The sequence below is a fragment of the Hyperolius riggenbachi genome, chromosome 7 (genome assembly GCF_040937935.1).
Source record: "Hyperolius riggenbachi isolate aHypRig1 chromosome 7, aHypRig1.pri, whole genome shotgun sequence".
NCBI classification, from domain to species: Eukaryota; Metazoa; Chordata; class Amphibia; order Anura; family Hyperoliidae; genus Hyperolius; species Hyperolius riggenbachi.
The window spans coordinates 147,505,726-147,525,451 of record NC_090652.1 but is presented as its reverse complement, the minus strand read 5'-3'; the positions used below and the strand labels follow the sequence as shown (position 1 = coordinate 147,525,451).

Below are 19,726 nucleotides of genomic sequence, written 5' to 3'. Positions count from 1 at the left end.
TATTAAATGTTAACTTTATTTAGATGATCGAGCTTATCTTCAAGCTTAAAGAGACTCTTAATAAATATGTTTAATACTTTATCCCTAACTAAACCACCACATCCCTGCCTCAGTATGCTATCTAAATCCCCGCAAACTACCCCCTACCTCTCCCCCGCAAAATCCACGACTATCTTGGTCGTGAATTTTGCTGCCCTATGCGCTTCCGTGTGAGGCAGGGCTATGGGCTGCAGCCCTGCCTCACACGCGTCTGTCAGCAGCGGATCTCCGCCTCTCCCCCGCCCTTCTCAGCGAAAGAAGACTGAGAGAAGCGGAGATCTGCCTCTGACAGACGCTTGTGAGGCAGGGCTGCAGCTCATAGCCCTGCCTCACACGGAAGCGCTGCCCGGGGAGTTTGGGGGGATTTAGATAGCGTACTGCGGCGGTGATGCGACGGTTTAGTTAGTGATAAAGTATTAAACATATTTATGAAATAAAAAAATGTTTTTTAGAGACTTCAGAGTCTCTTTAAGGCCCGTACACACATCTGACAGCTGAGGCAGGTGTACAACAGCTTGCGACCCCCAACCCACGAGTGATCCGCCAGGTGTATCTACTCGCCCATTGCTCGCGACGCTCCCCCGCATGACGTCACGCATGCGCGTCTCGTCATCCCTCCATCCCCCCATTTAGCATTCCAGCGCTACACAGCTGACACCCGTGTGTGCAGCCCGGCCCAGCAATGTCACCTAAGGGGGTCAGGTCCTTATCCCCGATGGGCGACATCTATCATGTGTGTGTACGCACCTTTAGGGTGGCCAGTTTGGCAGTTTGTGGAGGAAGGTATTGTTCCTTTGAAATAAGACTAGTAATTTGAACCACTTAGGATTGCTAATGTGCTGTAGATTTACATTGTTTCAGTAACAGTGGAGTGCACGCTGAAGTCTATTCTGTCAGTTTTATAGTACGTTTGTCATTTAGTGTTATACAGTCATTTCTTACCCAGCACATTGTTTATGCTTTTGCAGTAATTAACTTGCTCATTGGTATAATTACTGTGCATTATCAGTCCTATTTTAGAACAATGGAATCTTATGAAGAGTTCTGCAAAAATCAGTTTGCCAGAATACAAGGAGAGGCCATTCATCCGGAGCCTGTGCCAGCAGATCCACAGAGAGTTTCTCTTATTCATTTCCATGGCGTTGCAGTCCTTTCTCCTTTGGTAAGTAAACATTTTTCAAAACCTGTCCATCATATATTTTGAAATAAAAGAGAAAGACAAGAAAAGTAAAAATCTGATATTTTAGTTTGGTCTTATTTTAAATGTATACTTCCAGTAGCGCCTGGTAAATTAAATAAAGATACTACTACTTCTCTGAGCACTTTTTATTTGCACAATTCCTGCTAAATCAACCCCTGAGTAATTGGTCTGTCCAGCTGCTAATAGCAGCACAGGTAGACAGCTGTATTGTTGGGGAAGAAATTCAAACTGGACCTGTATCCAGGTGTTTGTGGAGTAAAACTCAATAGTAAATTGTGCCTGCGTCTTCTTTCCTCACTAAGCTGCTTCCATAGGCCAACTGTAATTACAGTGCCCAATAATTTCCCTGATAATTTATAGATTTTAGGGTCTAAAGGCGGTACAACTTTTTCTCATGTGCATTTGGATCCTAAAAGCAGGAACAATTCATACCACAGATAGATCTGCAGCAGCCCCTGCCAGCTCTGGAATTCTTTCTCCTGCCCTTCATGTGGTACTCCACCCCTATGATGACATTTCCGTCTGTTGTCATGTGCCAAACGGTGATCTCACCCGAGAGACCGAGAGCCTCTAAGGACCAGAAGAAGATTGTCTGCCAGCTTCTGGATCCCGTAGGCTGCGAGTTACAAATGTCCGCTGCGTACATGCTCTGCATATAACTCCCGGTGGCAACACCGAACCAGGCTCGGGATTAACGCTAACGGCATCCTTTTTTTTTTTTTTTTTTTTTTTTTTCTTCCTCCACCACCTAAATCCTGGCTCTGGATTACCGCCAAGGAGATTAAACCATGGCGTTGATATCATATCACTAGACATGGGGTCAGTTGGGTAGTGGGGGCAGTTACGAAGTAGGAGGTTTCCGCGCTCAATGCCGAAGCTGGGGTCCAGCAAAGTTTTCAGGTTCTGGCCGTAACATACTTTTAAGTGTACCCAAGCAAAAGCTCTGGTACAATATCAGATGCTTATTTGAGAGGGAAGCCTCAGGATCCTATTGAGGCTTCCCTCGCTACTCTGTTGTCCCCCGTCGCTGAGCACCCCATCCCCCCTCCAAGGGAATTGCCGGTCGTCGGGAAAATCGCCAGGTAGGTACGCAGCTTTACACATTCTTCATGCACCATCTGAACCAGGTTTACAGGTGATAGGCAACACATCTGCATTCAATGTACACAACATTCTCAGTGGATTCACTACAGCTCTGCGGGGAGTGCATATGTAGAGTATATGACTACTGTATAGCCCCATCTACACGATATGATTCTTTGTACGATTCGATTACGTTTCTATTTGCGATCCAATTAAATCCGACATATTTGATTCAATTCGATTTGCCATTGTTTTGCAATGGCAAATCGAATTGAATCCCGATCGGACATGTCGGATTTAATCGGATCGTAAATAGAATCGTACAAAGAAGCGTATCTTGTAGATTGGGCTTATAACTGGAAATTTAACAATAAATCACATTAATTTTTCATGAGCAAAAGGAGTGCACAGTTTGCATACAACATAACCCTGCATCCACCCAGAATTATTTGCATCTCATTGACATCCCTACTAGTGACAACTACACATCAGGCTTTATTCTTACAGCTGAGATGCTACTTATTATAAGATTACACGCACACACACACGCACACACACACACACACACACGAGAAATAGAGCAGTTTTTATATTTTCTCTTTTAATTACAGTTTAAATTTATTAGGCGTCAGTGCATCTTGTTCCCGACTCCAGGTACCCAAAATTACTCTGACTCAAACTCCGACTTCACAGCCCTAATTTAACGCAGCTGGTAATTTGAGCAGCAGCATGGTGACCCTGCACCCAGCTCACCGGTTGTGTTATAAAACATACACAGCAGCTGAGCTTAGTGGAGCTGTAAGGGGCGGGCAATTTACGACTCCATCCTCTTCCTCTCTTCATTACCAGTTGAACACAGGTTCTCTTTAAGGGCAGAATAATTATGTGGAAGCAGCAGGCCTAGAAAATGGCTCTGTGGCCAGTAAGTGGGCTGTTCAGATTTCACTCCTAATCTCTTTCCCATTGCCATGCAGAGAATACCCTGTAGTGCAAGCACAATCATTTGCTGACCTTGTTTTCTTTGGCTGTGGTTTTGTTGAGCCTCGCTGCTACTCGCAGTCACTACACCAGGTGAGTGATGGGAAACCAGTCAGTGCAATCTCTGATCATGTGGTTCCCTGCTGTCTGTATACGAAGAAGAACTGACATTCAGAATGGCTTCACTATGGTTTCTTATTCACTATGGTATCTTATATCCGTGAACGAAAAAAAGAAAAAAAGCCATACATTGCGTTGAGGACTGGGGTACACTTATCATTTCTGCTAGCAAAAGTAGATTTTGATTTTGTGTGATTGGATCAGCTGACATGCACATTTTGCTTCAATGACCTGCCCTATGGAGAGACAAAGGGCAGCAGAAACAGGAGTGTGTCTGCAGAACCTGTTGTATTAAGCAATTGGATGAATATTTTCAGCCTGGTCCATTCCTTGTTGCCTTTGTGCAATTGGCGGGAGATGGTGATTGATGTCTGTACAAACAAAAAACAAATAGCTGGAATGATCGTAAGGGGTGTTTCCCTTTTTCCCTTTTTTTTTTTTTTTTTTTACTTTGTATTCCCTAGCCTAGACACAAGAAATATTATGAATATTCACACAAACCACTTTATCATGAGCATTCTCTGTCTGCTAAAAGTGAGTCATGGCATGCCTTTATGAAACAATTGGCTAGAAGCTGTTGATTTTTGTAGTAATACACAAAGGTCACTCTACGTTCATGTTATTTTAGTGCCTCTGTGAAACTGGTTTGGTTGGAGATATGGTGCCAAGCTCGTTTTACATTGAGATTGTTATTTGGATTAACTAATTCCTAATTGAACTTGTAAAATAGATCCCGCGACTGGCATTATAAAAAAATAGCTTGGCAAATATTACAACTGGCAGCTTTTTTTTGATTGTTGCCCATGACATGTCCTGTTACCTGGCTACCAAAAGGTGTCTGCTTTTTCCTAGGTTGGTCCCCATTGCTCCTTAACCTCCTGGGCGTTACAGACGAGCTCAGCTCGTCCAGTAACGCCGTGCTGGATTGCTCAGGCCCTGGTGGGCCGATTTGCATAATTTTTTTTTTTTTAAACACGCAGCTAGCACTTTGCTAGCTGCGTGTCTTACTCGATCGCCGCCGATCGGCCGCTACCTGCCACGAAAGAGGGCCCCCCGCAGACCCCTTGCGCAGCCTGGCCAATCACCGCCAGGCTGCGCTATGGGGTGGATCGGGAGTCCCCATGACGTCGATGATGTCATTCCGTTCGTTGCCATGGGGGAAGCCCTACAGGAAATCCCGTTCAGAACAGGATTTCCTGATGGGTTTGATCGCCGTTGGCAATCAGGAGGGAGGGAGCAGGGAGGGGGGAATAATAATAATAATAATGAAAAATAATAATTTAGGTGAAAAAAACCACATGCGGCCGCGGGGATTTAAAACGTCAGGGAGGTTAAAGGACATCTGAAGTGAGAGGAATATGGAGTGCCATATTTAGTTTTTAAACATTACTAGTTGCCTACTAGTCCTGCTGATCTCTTTGGCTGCAGTAGTGTCTGAATCACTAATCTGAAACTAGCATGCAGCTAATGCAGTCAGAAACATCTGATCTGCGTGCTTGTTTAGGGTCTGTAGCTAAGGGCTGGTTTCCCCATAGCCTGCGGTCGTCTTGCAGGATGCACGCTGGCTCTTGCAGTGATGCGAGCATGGCTCTAGTGCAAATGGGCCCTAAAGACATGAGAGGCAGAGGATTAACAAGACCGCCAGGCAATTTGCATTGTTTAAAAGTAAATAAGTATGGCAGCCTCATATGCATCTCATTTCCGGTGTCCTTTTAGGAAGAACTTTACCGAAAGATAGTAAGGGGGGGAGGAGTCAAGGCATTTGCAAAGTGAGAAGTTAAAAAATAGAAAAGAGATCAAGAATTCTTGTAATTTGTTTGTTTGATCCTTCATGAATCTGCAGGTCATCATCTTTACTAATGGCAGATATTTAAAAAAAAAAAAACTGCAGAAGCTGCAAAATTTTTTTTTTTTTTTTATTTTAAATAAATGCACCCACTAACAATGTGATAATCTAAAACGATAGCCATTATTTCCCACAATGTACTGCGGTTTACAGACAGGAAACTGTCAGAGCCATGGCCCCAACATCACACTCTGGGAAGAGCTGCACCACCATATTAGCCTCACAGACGTCCCTGATGAACTATTAGAGAAAAGGTCAAGTCTTCTCGACAGGAACAGGAGTAGCAGCTACTGATTGGGATGCAGTTCAATTCTTGGTTAGTGTTCCTCTCTAACACCTACAGTATATAATTGTGTCCCCAGATTCAGATTTTACCTAGGATATGACCTGCAAGAGGCTGTATGTTGTCTGTGTGCCTCCTACATCTCAAATACAAACTGATGAAGTACGACTGAAGTTACAGTAAAACGTGTCTGTTTCTCCCCCCCCCCTCCAAAAAAAAGGCTTGGGGTATGGTAGGGACAGCAGCCTATGGCCATGGTGTGAACTAGATTGTGAAATTGTCTCAAGGACTGATCATGATATGACTATATGCTAGGTAACGTACTGCAGAATATGTCTGAACTACTGTATATAAACATAATACTGGAGGTTTAATTAAAATGGTTTGCCTCCTTTAAATGGACTGTGTTTACCTGGCTGTAGCCCTGATCATATTGGTAGGAATACATAAATTATCATGTAAACCACAAACCTTGTGAAGAACATTCTCTATTCCATGTAGACAACGGAGTGTGTGTGCCAGGGATCTGATGTTCTTTTGCGATTAGTTGATGAATAGGTTGTAAGGCGCCTTGTGTAAAGTGCAGTGGTTATGCCATGCCTACCAACTGAAGATCATTTTGCATCCTGTCAAAGTAGCTTTAAACTTGAACACACTTTTATGTTTAGATTCTTTATCTATTTTTAATTAAATGCACCGTACCTGAATGGGTGCCCAGTATAGAGAAGTTGAATGCAGTAGCATCTCTCTAGGTATCCCTTGTGCAGATATTGGGTAGTTGCACAATTTCACAGTAACTTAAAGTTGAAGAGGAACTTTGATCAAGGTTTGAAGTTCATTCCAATCAGTAGCTGATACCGCATTTCCCACAAGAAATCTTTACCTTTTCTAGAATAGATCATCAGGAAGTCTGTATGGCTGAAATTGTGGCATAACCATTCCCACTGTGTGATGTCATGACCATGGTCCTGACAGTTTGCTGTCTGTGAACCTTGTTGCATTGTGGAAAATAACTGCTTTCTCCAACTGCCAAGCAAGCAATATCTCTCTGTGTGCATAGAACTCACAGAAAGAAACATTCTGTACAAATCAGCTGGCAGAACCAAACATGTCACCATCAGTAATACACTTCAAAATGTAAATCGGAGAGGAAAGATTTTACAATGCGCAAACTCTGACTAAATAATGTATAATCTTACAAATATATGTATTTAAACCAGAAGCATTTTTATTCATTATGTTATATTCACTACAGTTCCTCTTTGACCAATGTACAGTTGCAGCTGCCTTTTGTACCTATAAAGTCCACAATTCAGACCTTTTGAAGTAGCAAACTAAGAGCCTTTCTACAGGAAGACCCACCTCTCTCCTACTTCCAACAGCTGTCTCCTAGCCTATCATGTATGCATCTGAGATGCAATCCCACAAACCAATTTAGAGTAATAATGAAAGAGAACTGCGCTGTACTTCTAATATTCTATAAAATGTTGTAGTAACATGGTAAATAAAATTTTGCAGCATCATAGTCTGCTGCACCTCTTGGGCACCAGTGGCAGCTAACTTTTTAATACTTTAGTACTTTTTAGTACTTTACCAAAGACTGGAAACAGCAGCATGGATGCTTCTGCAAAAATGCAGCAGAAGAAAGCCAAAAATGTGTAGAAGTAGGCACATCACCATTAGCAGCTTTCCTGGAGGGAGATCAGCATGGGTTTTTTTTTCCTACAGGTGAAGAGTGAATACTTAGCTTGGTAACAGGAACTCTTTTCCAAATTATGTGTTTGTGTGTATATATATATATATATATATATATATATATATATATATATATATATATATATATATATATATATATATATATATATATATATATATATATATATATATATATATATATTATAATTAATTTTTATTTATTTAGCTAAAAAATTCATGACCCCTGCATATTTTCCTGTTTGTATTTGTTTGTTTCCATATTAAAACCGGAACATGCCTGTAGAATCTTCACCTTTTGCGTTTAGAAGTATTTTTTTGTAGTCTTGAAGCTTAGCAGAGTGATGTTTTTGTTCACTATCCACTGCATGCTTACAATTCTTCTGAGCTGGAAAAACATGTCTATAACTCACTAAAAATTTCAAATATTTTCTTTTTTAAATATCAGCAGTTTTCTGTCATTTGTACTGAGATTTCTGACAGGATCAGGTAGGCTGACAAGCCTGCATGTTTTCTGTCATAAGGCAGTTCATCATGAATATTTTTTTTTTTCCCCATAGTTATCATGATTAGTTTTTCAACTCTGCGTCATAGACTTCATTACACCAAACAGTAAGAGGAGGGTTTCTGAGAGGTTTCAAAATATACCTCCATGTTTTTTAGCTAGCAGCTTACTGTGAAAACCGTGATTCTTAGTTGCTTTCACTCCAGTAATTGCATAAGCTGACAAACTTCCACCAACGTGATCCCCAGTGTACTCAGTGCTACCCCGGCAAATTACTGTATGATTTAGAATTCCAGCATAGACCTGACAGAAACTGATGTGCAGCTGTAGAGTCAGGTCATGAGTGGGGTGACTACTTAACCTACAGTACAACATTTATGGACGGTGTTGGAAAAGTTATTTTAAGCAGACATTGTACGTTGTGTGCACATTCTGCGTAGCTTACCCTCTCCTACATTTTATGAATTTCATGGAGACATAAAATAGAAGTGATCTCAGACCAGGCCTCACCTGATTTATATTGGCTGCAAAAGGCTACTCAGCAATTTTTGAAGGGAACCTAAACTGAGAAGGATATGGATTTTTTTTACCTCTTAAAATAATACCAGTTGCCTTTCTCTCCTGCTGATCCTGTGTGTCTAATACTTTTAGCCACAGCCTCTCAACAAGCATGGAGATCAGGTGCTCAGACTGAAGTCAGACTGGATTAGCTGTGTGATTAGCTGGATTAGGTGTGTGATTCAACCACCACTACAGCCAAAGAGTTCAGCAGGACTGCCAGGCAACTGGTATTGTTTAAAAGGAAACCTCCATATCCCTCTCAGTTAAGGACACTTCCTGCGCTCACTACAGCTGCAACAGGTGCTGAAAACCAATTATACTCTCACTACTACTTCTTTAATGGAGATGTTGGCTCCACATATTGCAACACGTGTTAGCAGGGATGCTACATGCAGGCTGTCTCATGTACCCTCCTAACCTAAATTCATGTATGGAAGAATTGGGTGTATGCAGTAAACTCACACGCCATGAGTAGAACATAAAGGGTGTGAGGACTGCAGCCTCATTACCTTATGACTTTGCTGCCTCTTGGAGACGTGTGTGTGTGTGTGTGTGTGTGTGTGTGTGTGTGTGTGTGTGTGTGTGTTTTATTGGGTTTTTTGGGGATTTATATTTATGACTAGTGAATTATGGAATAATATTTGATAATAAAGCATTTGTATATTCTCTCATGCACCAAAGAGCCAATTCTCTGTTCTTTTCTCATTATTAACATTTATTTTGGCATGGTGCATGAGTGCATTTTTCATTAATTAACTTAGGTCTATTTGATCCACATTTGTCCACTGTCCTATTCTATTGAACTGTTTTCTATATATAGTAGAACATAATGCATGGATTGCATGTGAGGTGTTTCATTTTGCCCTATTCATTGTGTAGTAAAACTTTACACACGTACCGTACTTCTGCTTAATGACGTTTATTACATACACCCCAGTATGTGAAATTGATTTCTTTAAAGGGACTCCGAGCAGTGCAGAAACTATGGAAAGATGCATATAGTTTTAAAGCTCTCTTTCTCCTCTTTCCAATTATATATAAACTGCCGCCCTATGCCTTTTAGTTTTCGCTATTTTCGCGATTGAAATTGCCGCGGCTGCGATTTCAATCGCGAAAATAGAGAAAAATTAAAGGCGTAGTGCGACGATTTAGGTGTCGCCAGAAAGAGGAGAAATAGAGCTTTAAAATATCCATCTTTCCATAGTTACTTGTATTACACAGGACGACACTTTCCCCAGTGTCAGCAGCTCCATTCAGCAGAATGGATACCAGTCGCAGAATGGAGCTGCTGACTTTAGGAAAAGTTGCCCTGTGTAAAAGAATGTAACTATGGAAAGATGGATATCATTTTAAAGCTCTCTTTCTCCTCTTTCTGGCGACCCCTAAATCGTCGCCCTAGGCCTTTTAATTGTCTCTATTTTCGCGATTGAAATCGTGGCCGCAGCAATTTCAATCGCGAAAATAGCGAAAACTAAAAGGCGTAGGGGAGCGGTTTATATATCATTGGAAAGAGGAGAAAGAGAGCTTTAAAATGATATGCTACTTTCCATAGTTTCTGCACTGCTCGGAGTCCCTTTAAAGAAGTTGTAGTGAGAATCTACTGTATAGTCGAATATCATAGTAAACTCTGATGTAGTAAACCTCTGCCTCTGTAGTAAAACTCAGCCCCCAGGTCCTGACCATAAATATACAAGGACCCTTGAAGTTTACTATAAAGGGATTTTACTGTAATTGTTTTTCAGCACCTGATGTAGCTGTAGTGAGCACAGTAAGTGCCTTTTTAAAAAATGGCTAAATCTGCCTTTGCAGCCAGTAGGAATCTGGTTGTAAAGACACAAAGGTAGAAGAGTGCGCTACAATGGTGCGTTAAACTTCATTTTTTTTTTTTAATTTTTTTTTTTTTGTAACAACATTTTATTTGGCTTTTCACAGGTTACACTAGTAAAGTTTCATTCCCTCCATGGGGTATTGAGCTTAACGTATTTAACATACAGGAAGTAACTTTTACAAACCAAATTATATAAGCATAAAGGGTCCACTGAGAAACTCCCCCCTATAGTGTCTTGAGGGAATGGTTATCTGAATCGTCTTTTCTCCCCTCACCCCTCCCCCCCCATTTTTCCCTCCCCCTCCCTCCGCCCTTCCCTGTCACTCCAGACCATACACTTCTAAAAGACCTTAAGAAATGTCTAATTTTCCAAGCGCGCCCAGCAAATGTTCTGTCAGGTACCATTTTGTGTACTTGAAGTGTTCCATCAAGTCTCTTATTTCCTGTTGTGTGTAAATCCTTTCAATAAAGAGTTTCCACTTCTTAAAGAATGTCTTTTGTTTTCTTGTCTTTGTGGTTTAGTGTGTCCATTTTATCCAGCTGGTGGAGGCGCATGAGTTCCTCTTTAACATCCCACATTGTGGGAGGACTTGCATAGATCCACTTGTTGAAAATCACCTTTCTAGCTGTAATTAGGATCAGATGAGCTAGTTTACTCAAGCCTTTAGTGGTGACCTGTGGGTTGTCTCCTGACTCTGTATATGATTCTTCAAAATTGAACAGCATTAACAGAGGGCTCAGTTCCAGTTGGATTTTACACATTTGTTTAGTATATTGCATCACTTTTTTCCAAAAATCTTCCACAATTGGACAATTCCACACACAATGGTATAAATCTGCGTCCGCTTGGTTACACTTAGGGCATTTAGGTGTGTAATACGCTGGTGGATTCTTATATTTAATATTGAAGGCATACTTTGCCTTATGGATAAATTTTAAATGGGACTCTCGCCAGTTTTCCCCCACTATCAGTTTATGGATTACCCCATATCCCTCAAGGATTTTTTTTTGGAAGGTCATCGCTTGATATATGTTTAGACCAGCTGGCTAAGTTATTTGCTGCTTTTTTAGCAACCGTTAGCTGCTGGAGGTCCGTCTGAATCGCAGACAGTGATATTTTAGGAATATGCGGGGCTAGGAATTCATCCAGTTAGTTTAATGTTATTTTTTTAAATTGGTTCCCCTTGCTTTCTAGAAATGATCTCAATTGGCCATAGTATAGAAAATGGTGGCGCGGAATGCCATATTTTGACCTGATACCCGTAAAGAATAGTAATTTGCCTGCATTCAAATCTAATAATTGCCCCAACCGATGAATTCCTTTGTCCTGCCATTCATAAAAACCTGCATGGGCGAGGCTTGCCGGAAACTCCGGCAAGCTGCGTAGGGGCATATATTTAGAGACCAGGTAAGGCATGTTAAATGTTTTGCACAGCTCTCTCCAAGTCACTATAGTATCATTCAAAATTTTGCTACTTCTAAATTTTGGTGGTAAATGCTTATATGATGTGTGTAGCAAACCAGAGAGGGACCATGGCTCGGCATATGAGGACTCTAGGTCATAATTTGAATAAATACTCGAGTTATTAATCCAGTCCCTTACATGGCGGGTTAGACAAGCTATATTGTATCTTCTTATGTCGGGTATAGCTAGGCCCCCCCAGATTTTAGGGAGCTGTAGCTTGGAGAGAGCTATTCTTGCCTTCCCCTTTTTCCACAGGAAGCGTATAAATGCACTATATAAATCTTTGACATCTGAATGCCTCATCAGCAATGGTATTGTCTGTAGAGGGTAGAGCAATCTGCCAAAAGACACCGATTTGATTAATGAGGCCCGTCCCATCAGATTAATGGGCAGGTTTTCCCAATTAGCTAGCTGGCGCTTAATATCCAGTATCAGGGGGTAATAATTTTTTGAGTACATAAGAGATGGGTCTCTAGGAAATTTGATTCCTAAATAAGTTACCTGCGAGCAGATCTTCACTGGAAGGTGTGTCCTATTTATTTTCGGGGCTGATTTGGATAAGTACATTAGTTCGCATTTGGATACATTAACTTTGAAGCCACTTAATTTACCTATTTCCTCGATTTTCCCCAGTACCTGTTCTAATTGTATCATCGGATCCTGTAGAAATAGCAGAATATCATCGGCAAACATGGCTTGCGACACTTTATGTCCCCCGATAGTGATTCCCGCAATGTTTGCCTCAAGAAATCGGGTCATAGGCTCCAAGGCTAGATTGAAGAGCAGAGGTGACAAAGGGCACCCCTGTCTCGTGCCCTTCTCAAGCGTGAAAGGGTCAGACAAGAAACCTGGGGTGTAAATACGGGCACTGGGATTTATATGCATAGCTTTTATTAAATTTCGTAGCGAGCCAGTAATTTTCATTTTATCCAGCACGCCCTCAAGCCACTCCCAGGATACATTATCGAAGGCCTTTTCCGCATCAATCATTAAAATGGCTTAATTTTTGCATGTTTCGGGATAGGCCTTAGCATAATCCTGGACCAGGAGTAGTTTCCTAACATTGGCTACTGCTGACCGATTTCTGACAAATCCCACTTGGTGTGGGCTAACAAGCTTGGGAAGAAGGTTAGCCAATCGATCTGCCATTATTTTTGATAATATTTTTATATCCTGGTTAGAGATATCGGCCTATATGATCCTGGTAGTAGGGAATCCTTGCCAGCTTTGGGAAGTAGTTTGATATAAGCCATGTTTACCGATGTAGGGTACCTACCCTCCCTCAGAATTGTATTAAAAAGAGTCGTCAGATATGGCACCAGGTCTTGACGTAATAGTTTGAAAAATTCCGAAGATAATCCGTCTGGGCCTGGCGCCTTACCATTAGCAAGATTCTTGATCGTGTTTTGGACTTCATTTTCGATTATAGGGGAGTTTAGTTCCAACAGATCCTCCTCTGAAAGAGAAGGGAGAGACACTCTGTCTAGCCAACTCTGCACTGTGTCCCTAGTCCCTTTAGTGGTAGTATCAGCATATAATTTTTTATAGAACTCTTGGAATATGGTGTTGATGCTTTTCGGGTTATGTTCTACCTGACCTAGGGGCGATTGGAGGGAAGTGATTACTGTGGTGTTAAAAGGGGGTTTTGACATGCGAGAAAGTAATGTACCTACTTTATTACCGAATTTGTAAAAATATAGATCTTTATAGGATTTTAGGTACATATCCCGTGTCTTTAAATTTATTTCCGTGTCTCTTTTAACTTTTTGCCATTCTATTCTTGCCTGAGGTGAGGGGTTATCAAGGAAATTCTTATGGGCCGTCCGTAGCGATTCTATTGATTTCATGTACTGGTTATGTGCTGCTTACGCTTGGCTGCTACATAACTTATAATTCTTCCCCTTAAAGTGGGTTTTGCTGCCTCCCAAAATAAAGATGTCTTTTATATGTGCCTGATTATCTTCCTTGTACTCCCACCACCATTGCTGGAGCAGGTGTGCAAATCCTTCATCTTCATACAAGTAAGATAGGAACCGCCACAGTATGTCAGTCCCCTTAGGTACCGTAGGGGAGAAGGTCATTTGTACTGGAGCATGATCGGAGATTACTACGTCTAAGATATCAATGGTTAGAACCTGAGACATGGCCATTTGGGATAGTAAAAAGTAGTCTAGCCTTGACCATATGTCATGAGGGGATGAATAAAAAGTAAACTCCTCACCATCTAGGTGTAATGACCTCCAGCCGTCACATAGGCTAGCCGTTTGGATATAATCCTGGAATAGGACAGATTTAGCTGCAGTTTGAGAGCTGGCTGCCCTTCTTTTGGACCTATCTTCCCCCAAGTTAGCCATAGCATTAAAGGGAAGGTTCAGGGACACCTTGCAAAAAATAAAAATCGATATCCACTTACCTGGGGCTTCCTCCAGCCCGTGGCAGGCAGGAGGTGCCCTCGCCGCCGCTCCAGAGGCTTCCGGTCGTCTTCGGTGGCCGACCCGACCTGGCCAGGCCGGCTGCCAGGTCGGGCTCTTCTGCGCTCCAAGGCCCGGCACTTCTGCGTCCCACGCCGGCGCGCTGACGTCATCGGACGTCCGCCGGGCTGTACTGCGCAGGCGCAGTAGTTCTGCGCCTGCGCAGTACAGCCCGGCGGACGTCCGATGACGTCAGCGCGCCCGCGTGGGACGCAGAAGAGCCCGTCCTTGAAGCGCAGAAGAGCCCGACCTGGCAGCCGGCCTGGCCAGGTCGGGTCGGCCACCGAAGACGACCGGAAGCCTCTGGAGCGGCGGCGAGGGCACCTCCTGCGGATTCCGTGCCTGAGCGCTCCGGTGTCCTCCCTCTATGTCGTGGCTGTGCAGGGGGTGCTTTTTCTGCCGTGCAGCCTAGCGGAGGGAGATCGGTACGCGGAGCTCCTCGTACAGCCTGCCACCATCCGGGCGCCGGAACCGGAAGTAAACTTCATTTTGTTTTCAAATCGCGCAATAAAAGGTTGCACTTACAGTGTTCGTGCAAGTAATGTACGTGTAGGAGGCCACCAGCGAGTCCTCTCCAACTCCTGAGCCTGGCCAGGGGTAACGGGGGCCGTCTGCGATGCTGAAAGGATCTGAGGGGACAACCACTGGCTGAGTCTCGCCATGGCAGGCTGTCTGACGTTGATACTCGTTTCGGCGCTTAACCACGTAGGAATCTGGTGCAGCTTGGTTGAAAGCACTGCCATTATTTTCTCCCATGCAATTTATTTTATGACCAAAGTAAGATTTAAAAAAAGTATGCAGATATTGGTGGGTGGAGCTGCTTCTTATTATATCCCAGTTGCTTCCCATTATTAGTGGCAACCTACCGTTAAAGTGAACCAGAGACGAAGCACCTTCATGTATTTTACCATATATATCAGTTGGAACATTAGAGAAAACACCTACCCTGCTCTCGGTTTCATTCTTCACTGCTCAGCCTGCTTCTTAACAGCCCTAATAAAATACCCGACTGAGCATTCAGTCTGGCTTTGCTGTAATGACTCAGCTATAATGATTCCTGAGCAGAGCCACAAAGGGGCAGGCTTGGGCTTGAAAAGACACCAGAGAACACAGACTCGGCTATAAAAAATCCTGAGCAAAGCCAGACTGAATGCTCAATCTGGGACTTTATCATGGCTGATAAGAAGCAAGCTCAACAGTTAAAAATAAAGCAGAGGACAAGGTAGGTGGTTTCTCTAATGTCCCTATTCATATATATGCTAAAATACATGAGGGTGCTTCGCCTCTGGTTCACTTTAACCACTTAAAGAGTAACTGTCAGGCTGCAGAAGCTAATTTAAACCTCTATTCTCCTGTGTTAAACAGTTTAGAAGGAAGCTCAAAAGCCATTAGTGAAGATAAACATTTCAGTTACCTTTGATGTGTGCTTATCAGCAAGTCTGTTATAGACCCATAAAGACGCAAGCCGCAGCTAAACTGCAAAGCATTCTGGGGCCCTCCCCTCGGCTGCTAATGAGACATTACAGAAGCTTGTAATCAGTCTAGCTGTGTAGCACTGATAAATCTCGGGGCAGAGTACTCTGCAGGAGTCAGCTATTGTTCCTAGCCACATGGCTCATTAATATTCACTGCACACCGTGTTGTTCAAGAACGAGCTTATCTGTGATCAGGAATCAGGCAGGACATGACGACACATTTGACAGAAAAACATGGAGCCTGCCATGAGCTGTCAGGAGCATCTATCTCTGCATATACTATATACAAATTCTGTGAAGTACAAACGTGGACAGTGAAATGCATATGTAATGTAAGTACAGCCAATCTTTAGCTACTGATATATGTGTTTATTTTCTCTGAGACCTTATACCTAACAGCTCCTCTTTAAGGACCGCAGTCTTTTCACCCCTTAAGGACCAGAGCCTTTTTTTCCATTCAGACCACTGCAGCTTTAATGGTTTATTTCTCAGTCATACAAGCTACCATCTAAATGAATTTTACCTCCTTTTCTTGTCACTAATACAGCTTTCTTTTGGTGCTATTTGATTGCTGCTGCGATTTTTAGTTTGTATTATATTCTTTAAAAAAGACGTGAATTTTGTCAAAAAATGATTTTTTTTAACTTCCTGTGATAACATTTGTCAAAGTAAAATTTCTGTATACATTTTTGTCCAAATTTATTGTGCTACATGTCTTTGATAAAAAAAAAAAACATTTAGTTTATATTTATTGGTTTGGGTAAAAGTTATAGCGTTTACAAACTATGGTGCAAAAAGTAAATTTTCCCATTTTGAAGCATCTCTCTCATTTCTGAGCACCTGTTCTGAGCACCCACCATTTTGGGGGGTGCTAAATTGTAAGCACCCCTGTAAAGCCTAAAGGTGCTCATAGGACTTTGGGCCCCTTAGCGCACCTAGGCTGCAAAAAAGTGTCACATGTGGTATCGCCGTACTCAGGAGAAATATTATGTGTTTTGGGGTGTATTTTTACACATACCCATGATGGGTGGGAGAAATATCTCTGTAAATGAGGTTTTTTTTTGTTTATTTTTTTACACACAATTGTCCATTTACAGAGATATGTCTCCCACCCAGCAATGGGTATGTGTAAGAATAAACCACAAAACACGTTATACTACTTCTCCTGAGTACGAGGATATCACGTGTGACACTTTTTTGCAGCCTAGGTGCGCTAAGGGGCCCAACGTCCTATTCACGGGTCATTTTGCGACATTTGGTTTCTAGACTACTCCTCACGGTTTAGGGCCCCTAAAATGCCAGGGCAGTATAGGAACCCCACAAGTGACCTCATTTTAGAAAGAAGACACCCCAGGGTATTCCGTTAGGTGTATGGTGAGTTCATAGAAGATTTTATTTTTTGTCACAAGTTAGCGGAAAATGACACTTTGTGAAAAAAAAAAAAACAATAAAAATCAATTTCCGCTAACTTTTGACAAAAAATAAAATCTTCTATGAACTCGTCATACTCCTAACGGAATACATTGGCGTGTCTTCTTTCTCAAATGGGGTCACTTGTGGGGTTCCTATACTGCCCTGGCATATTAGGGGCCCAAAACCATGAGGAGTAGTCTGGAAACCAAATGCTTCAAAATGACTGTTCAGGGGTATAAGCATCTGCAAATTTTGATGACAGGTGGTCTATGAGGGGCCGAATTTTGTGGAACCGGTCATAAGCAGGGTGGCCTCTTAGATGACAAGTTGTATTGACACTGAAGTGCAGGAAGCGCCGGATGTTCTCAAATCGTGACCTGGACATGGGTCTGGGGGGCTAATTGAGGGTGATTGGGTGCCCGCAAGGGGCAGATTAGGGTCTGATCTGATGGGTAGCAGTGACAGGGGGTGATGAGGTGATTGATAGGTGATCAGTAGGTGATTACAGGGGAGAATATATGCAAGCAATGCACTGGCGAGTTCATCAGAGGGGGTCTGGGGGGCTAATTGAGGGTGTGGGCGGGTGATTGGGTGCCCGCCAGGGGCAGAACAGTGTCTGATCTGATGGGTAGCAGTGACAGGTGGTGACGGGGTGATTGATGGGTGATTAGAGGGCAGAACAGATGTAAACAATGCACTTTCGGGGGTGATCTGAGGGTGGGTCTGCACGCAATCTGAGGGTGTGGGTGGGTGATCAGGTGCCCACAAAGGGCAGGTTAGGGTCTGATCTGATGGGTGGCAGTGACGGGTTGAATGATGGGTGATTGACAGGTGATCAGTGGGTGATTATAGGGGAGAATAGATGTATACAGTACACAGGGGGGGGGGGGGAGGATCGGAGGGTGTGGGGGGGTGTTCAGGAGCCCCCAGGGGGGCAGTTTAGGACCTAATCTAAAAAATAGCGTTGAGATAGTGACAGGGAGTGATTAATGGGTGATTAAGGGGGTGATTGGGTGCAAACAGGGGTCTGAGGGGTGGACAGGGGGGGGGGGGGGTCTGATGGGTGCAGTGGGCAATCAGGGGGCAGGATCAGTGTGCTTGGGTGCTTACTAGGAGGGCTGCAACCTGCCCTGGTGGCCTTGATCACTGGGTCCACCAAGGCAGGAGGCAGCCTGTATAATACGCTTTGTATACATTACAAAGCGTATTATCCGCTTTACATGCGGCAGATCGGGAGTTAACAACACGCCGGCGCTGCTAATTGGCCGGCGGGTTGACGTCGCGGGTGGGCACATCCAGCGTGCGATCCCCGGCCAGCTAGCCTGCAACGAGCCGCCGCCGATCGGCGTATTGCGGTTGTTGCGGGCTCCACTTTGCCGCCGCCCATAGGTAGGGGCGGTCGGCAAGTGGTTAAAATCACAATCCGGTAATAGATAGGTGGTTGGGAGGGGATCAAGGGATGCATGGGGGGGAGATCGGGATAAAAAAGTGTTTGTTTTTTTTACACTAAAATCGCACAGCCTGTCACGGCTGCAGGCTGTGCGTCTCTTCCTGTCACACAAGATCCACAAAGTGACAGGGAGAGGGAGGCGGAACGGCAACTATGTTGCCTTTCGGAGGGTGATCGCTGTGATTGGCTCACAGCGATCACACGGCAGGGAGCCAATCAGTGATGGCTCCTGCCGATACCCGGAAGCCTTAGCTGTCATAAGACAGCTAAGTGCGGCCGGTTCGGTGCGCACGATCGCGGCGGGTAGCGGCGGCGCCGGTGATAGAGATCTACGCCCTGCCAACTAGGAGCCCATCAAAACAGGGCGTAGATCTCTATCACCTCGGTCCGGAAATGGTTAAAGAGACTGTGTAACAATTTTCAGCCTCATTTCTTCTATCCTACAAGTTCCTATACCTGTTCTAATGTGGTCTGGATTACTGCAGCCTTTTGTAGTTGCACTGTCTCTGTAATATAACTAATCTTCTTCTTTCCTTTGTCAGGCTTTGTCAACACAGAGAGGAATGCACTGCTTCTGCTGTGATAGGGAGAAGTTATGCATGCCCTCTGCACGCCCCTTTCAGGTTCTGTGTGTGTGCTTTGTTTATCCCTCACAGATAGTTCTCTGCTCTCGGTTTCCGCTTGTCATGCTGAGAAACTGTGAATCCCTGACAGGAGGGCAGATTATTATTATATTTAGTATTTATTTAGCGCTATCTTCCACAGCGCTGTACAGAGTATATAGTCTTGTTACTATCTGTCCTTCAGAGGAGCGCACAATCTAGTCTCAACTATAGTCATAGGTCTGTGTACGTATTGTGTAGTAGTATACAGTATGTATCGTAGTCTAGGGCCAATTTAGGGGGAAGCCAATTAACTTATCTCTATGTTTTTGGGGCTGTGGGAGGAAACCCACACAGACACGGGGAGAACATATAAACTCCTTGCAGATGTTGACCTAGCTGGGATTCAAACCAGGGACCCAGCCGCACACACACACACACACACACACACACACACACACACACACACACACCCTTGTTTACTGGTTGATGAAAATGGAGTTGTTATTTACCCCTAGAAGGCTGTCTAGTGTGCAGTCTTACTACAGATGGGTACACCGTAACCATCACATGGTTACTTTAAATTAAAAAACCCCACAAAGTATCGATAGAATATACCCACAAATACTTTTGAAATATCTGATGTTAAAAGGAAATGCAAAATTGAGGTTTGTGGACAGTCGCCTGATGTGA

General features: G+C 43.4%; 1 protein-coding gene across 1 annotated transcript in view; it reads left to right on the top strand.

The window, feature by feature from the left end:
* Window positions 1-19,726, top strand: part of CCP110 (centriolar coiled-coil protein 110) — a 108,393-nt gene that overhangs the window by 7,408 nt on the left and 81,259 nt on the right. Inside the window, exon 2 of the mRNA XM_068244744.1 lies at window positions 1,049-1,201. Within this exon, the coding sequence (XP_068100845.1) occupies window positions 1,064-1,201 (138 nt within the window). The 5' untranslated portion in view covers window positions 1,049-1,063. The remainder of the gene's footprint in view (window positions 1-1,048; window positions 1,202-19,726) is intronic.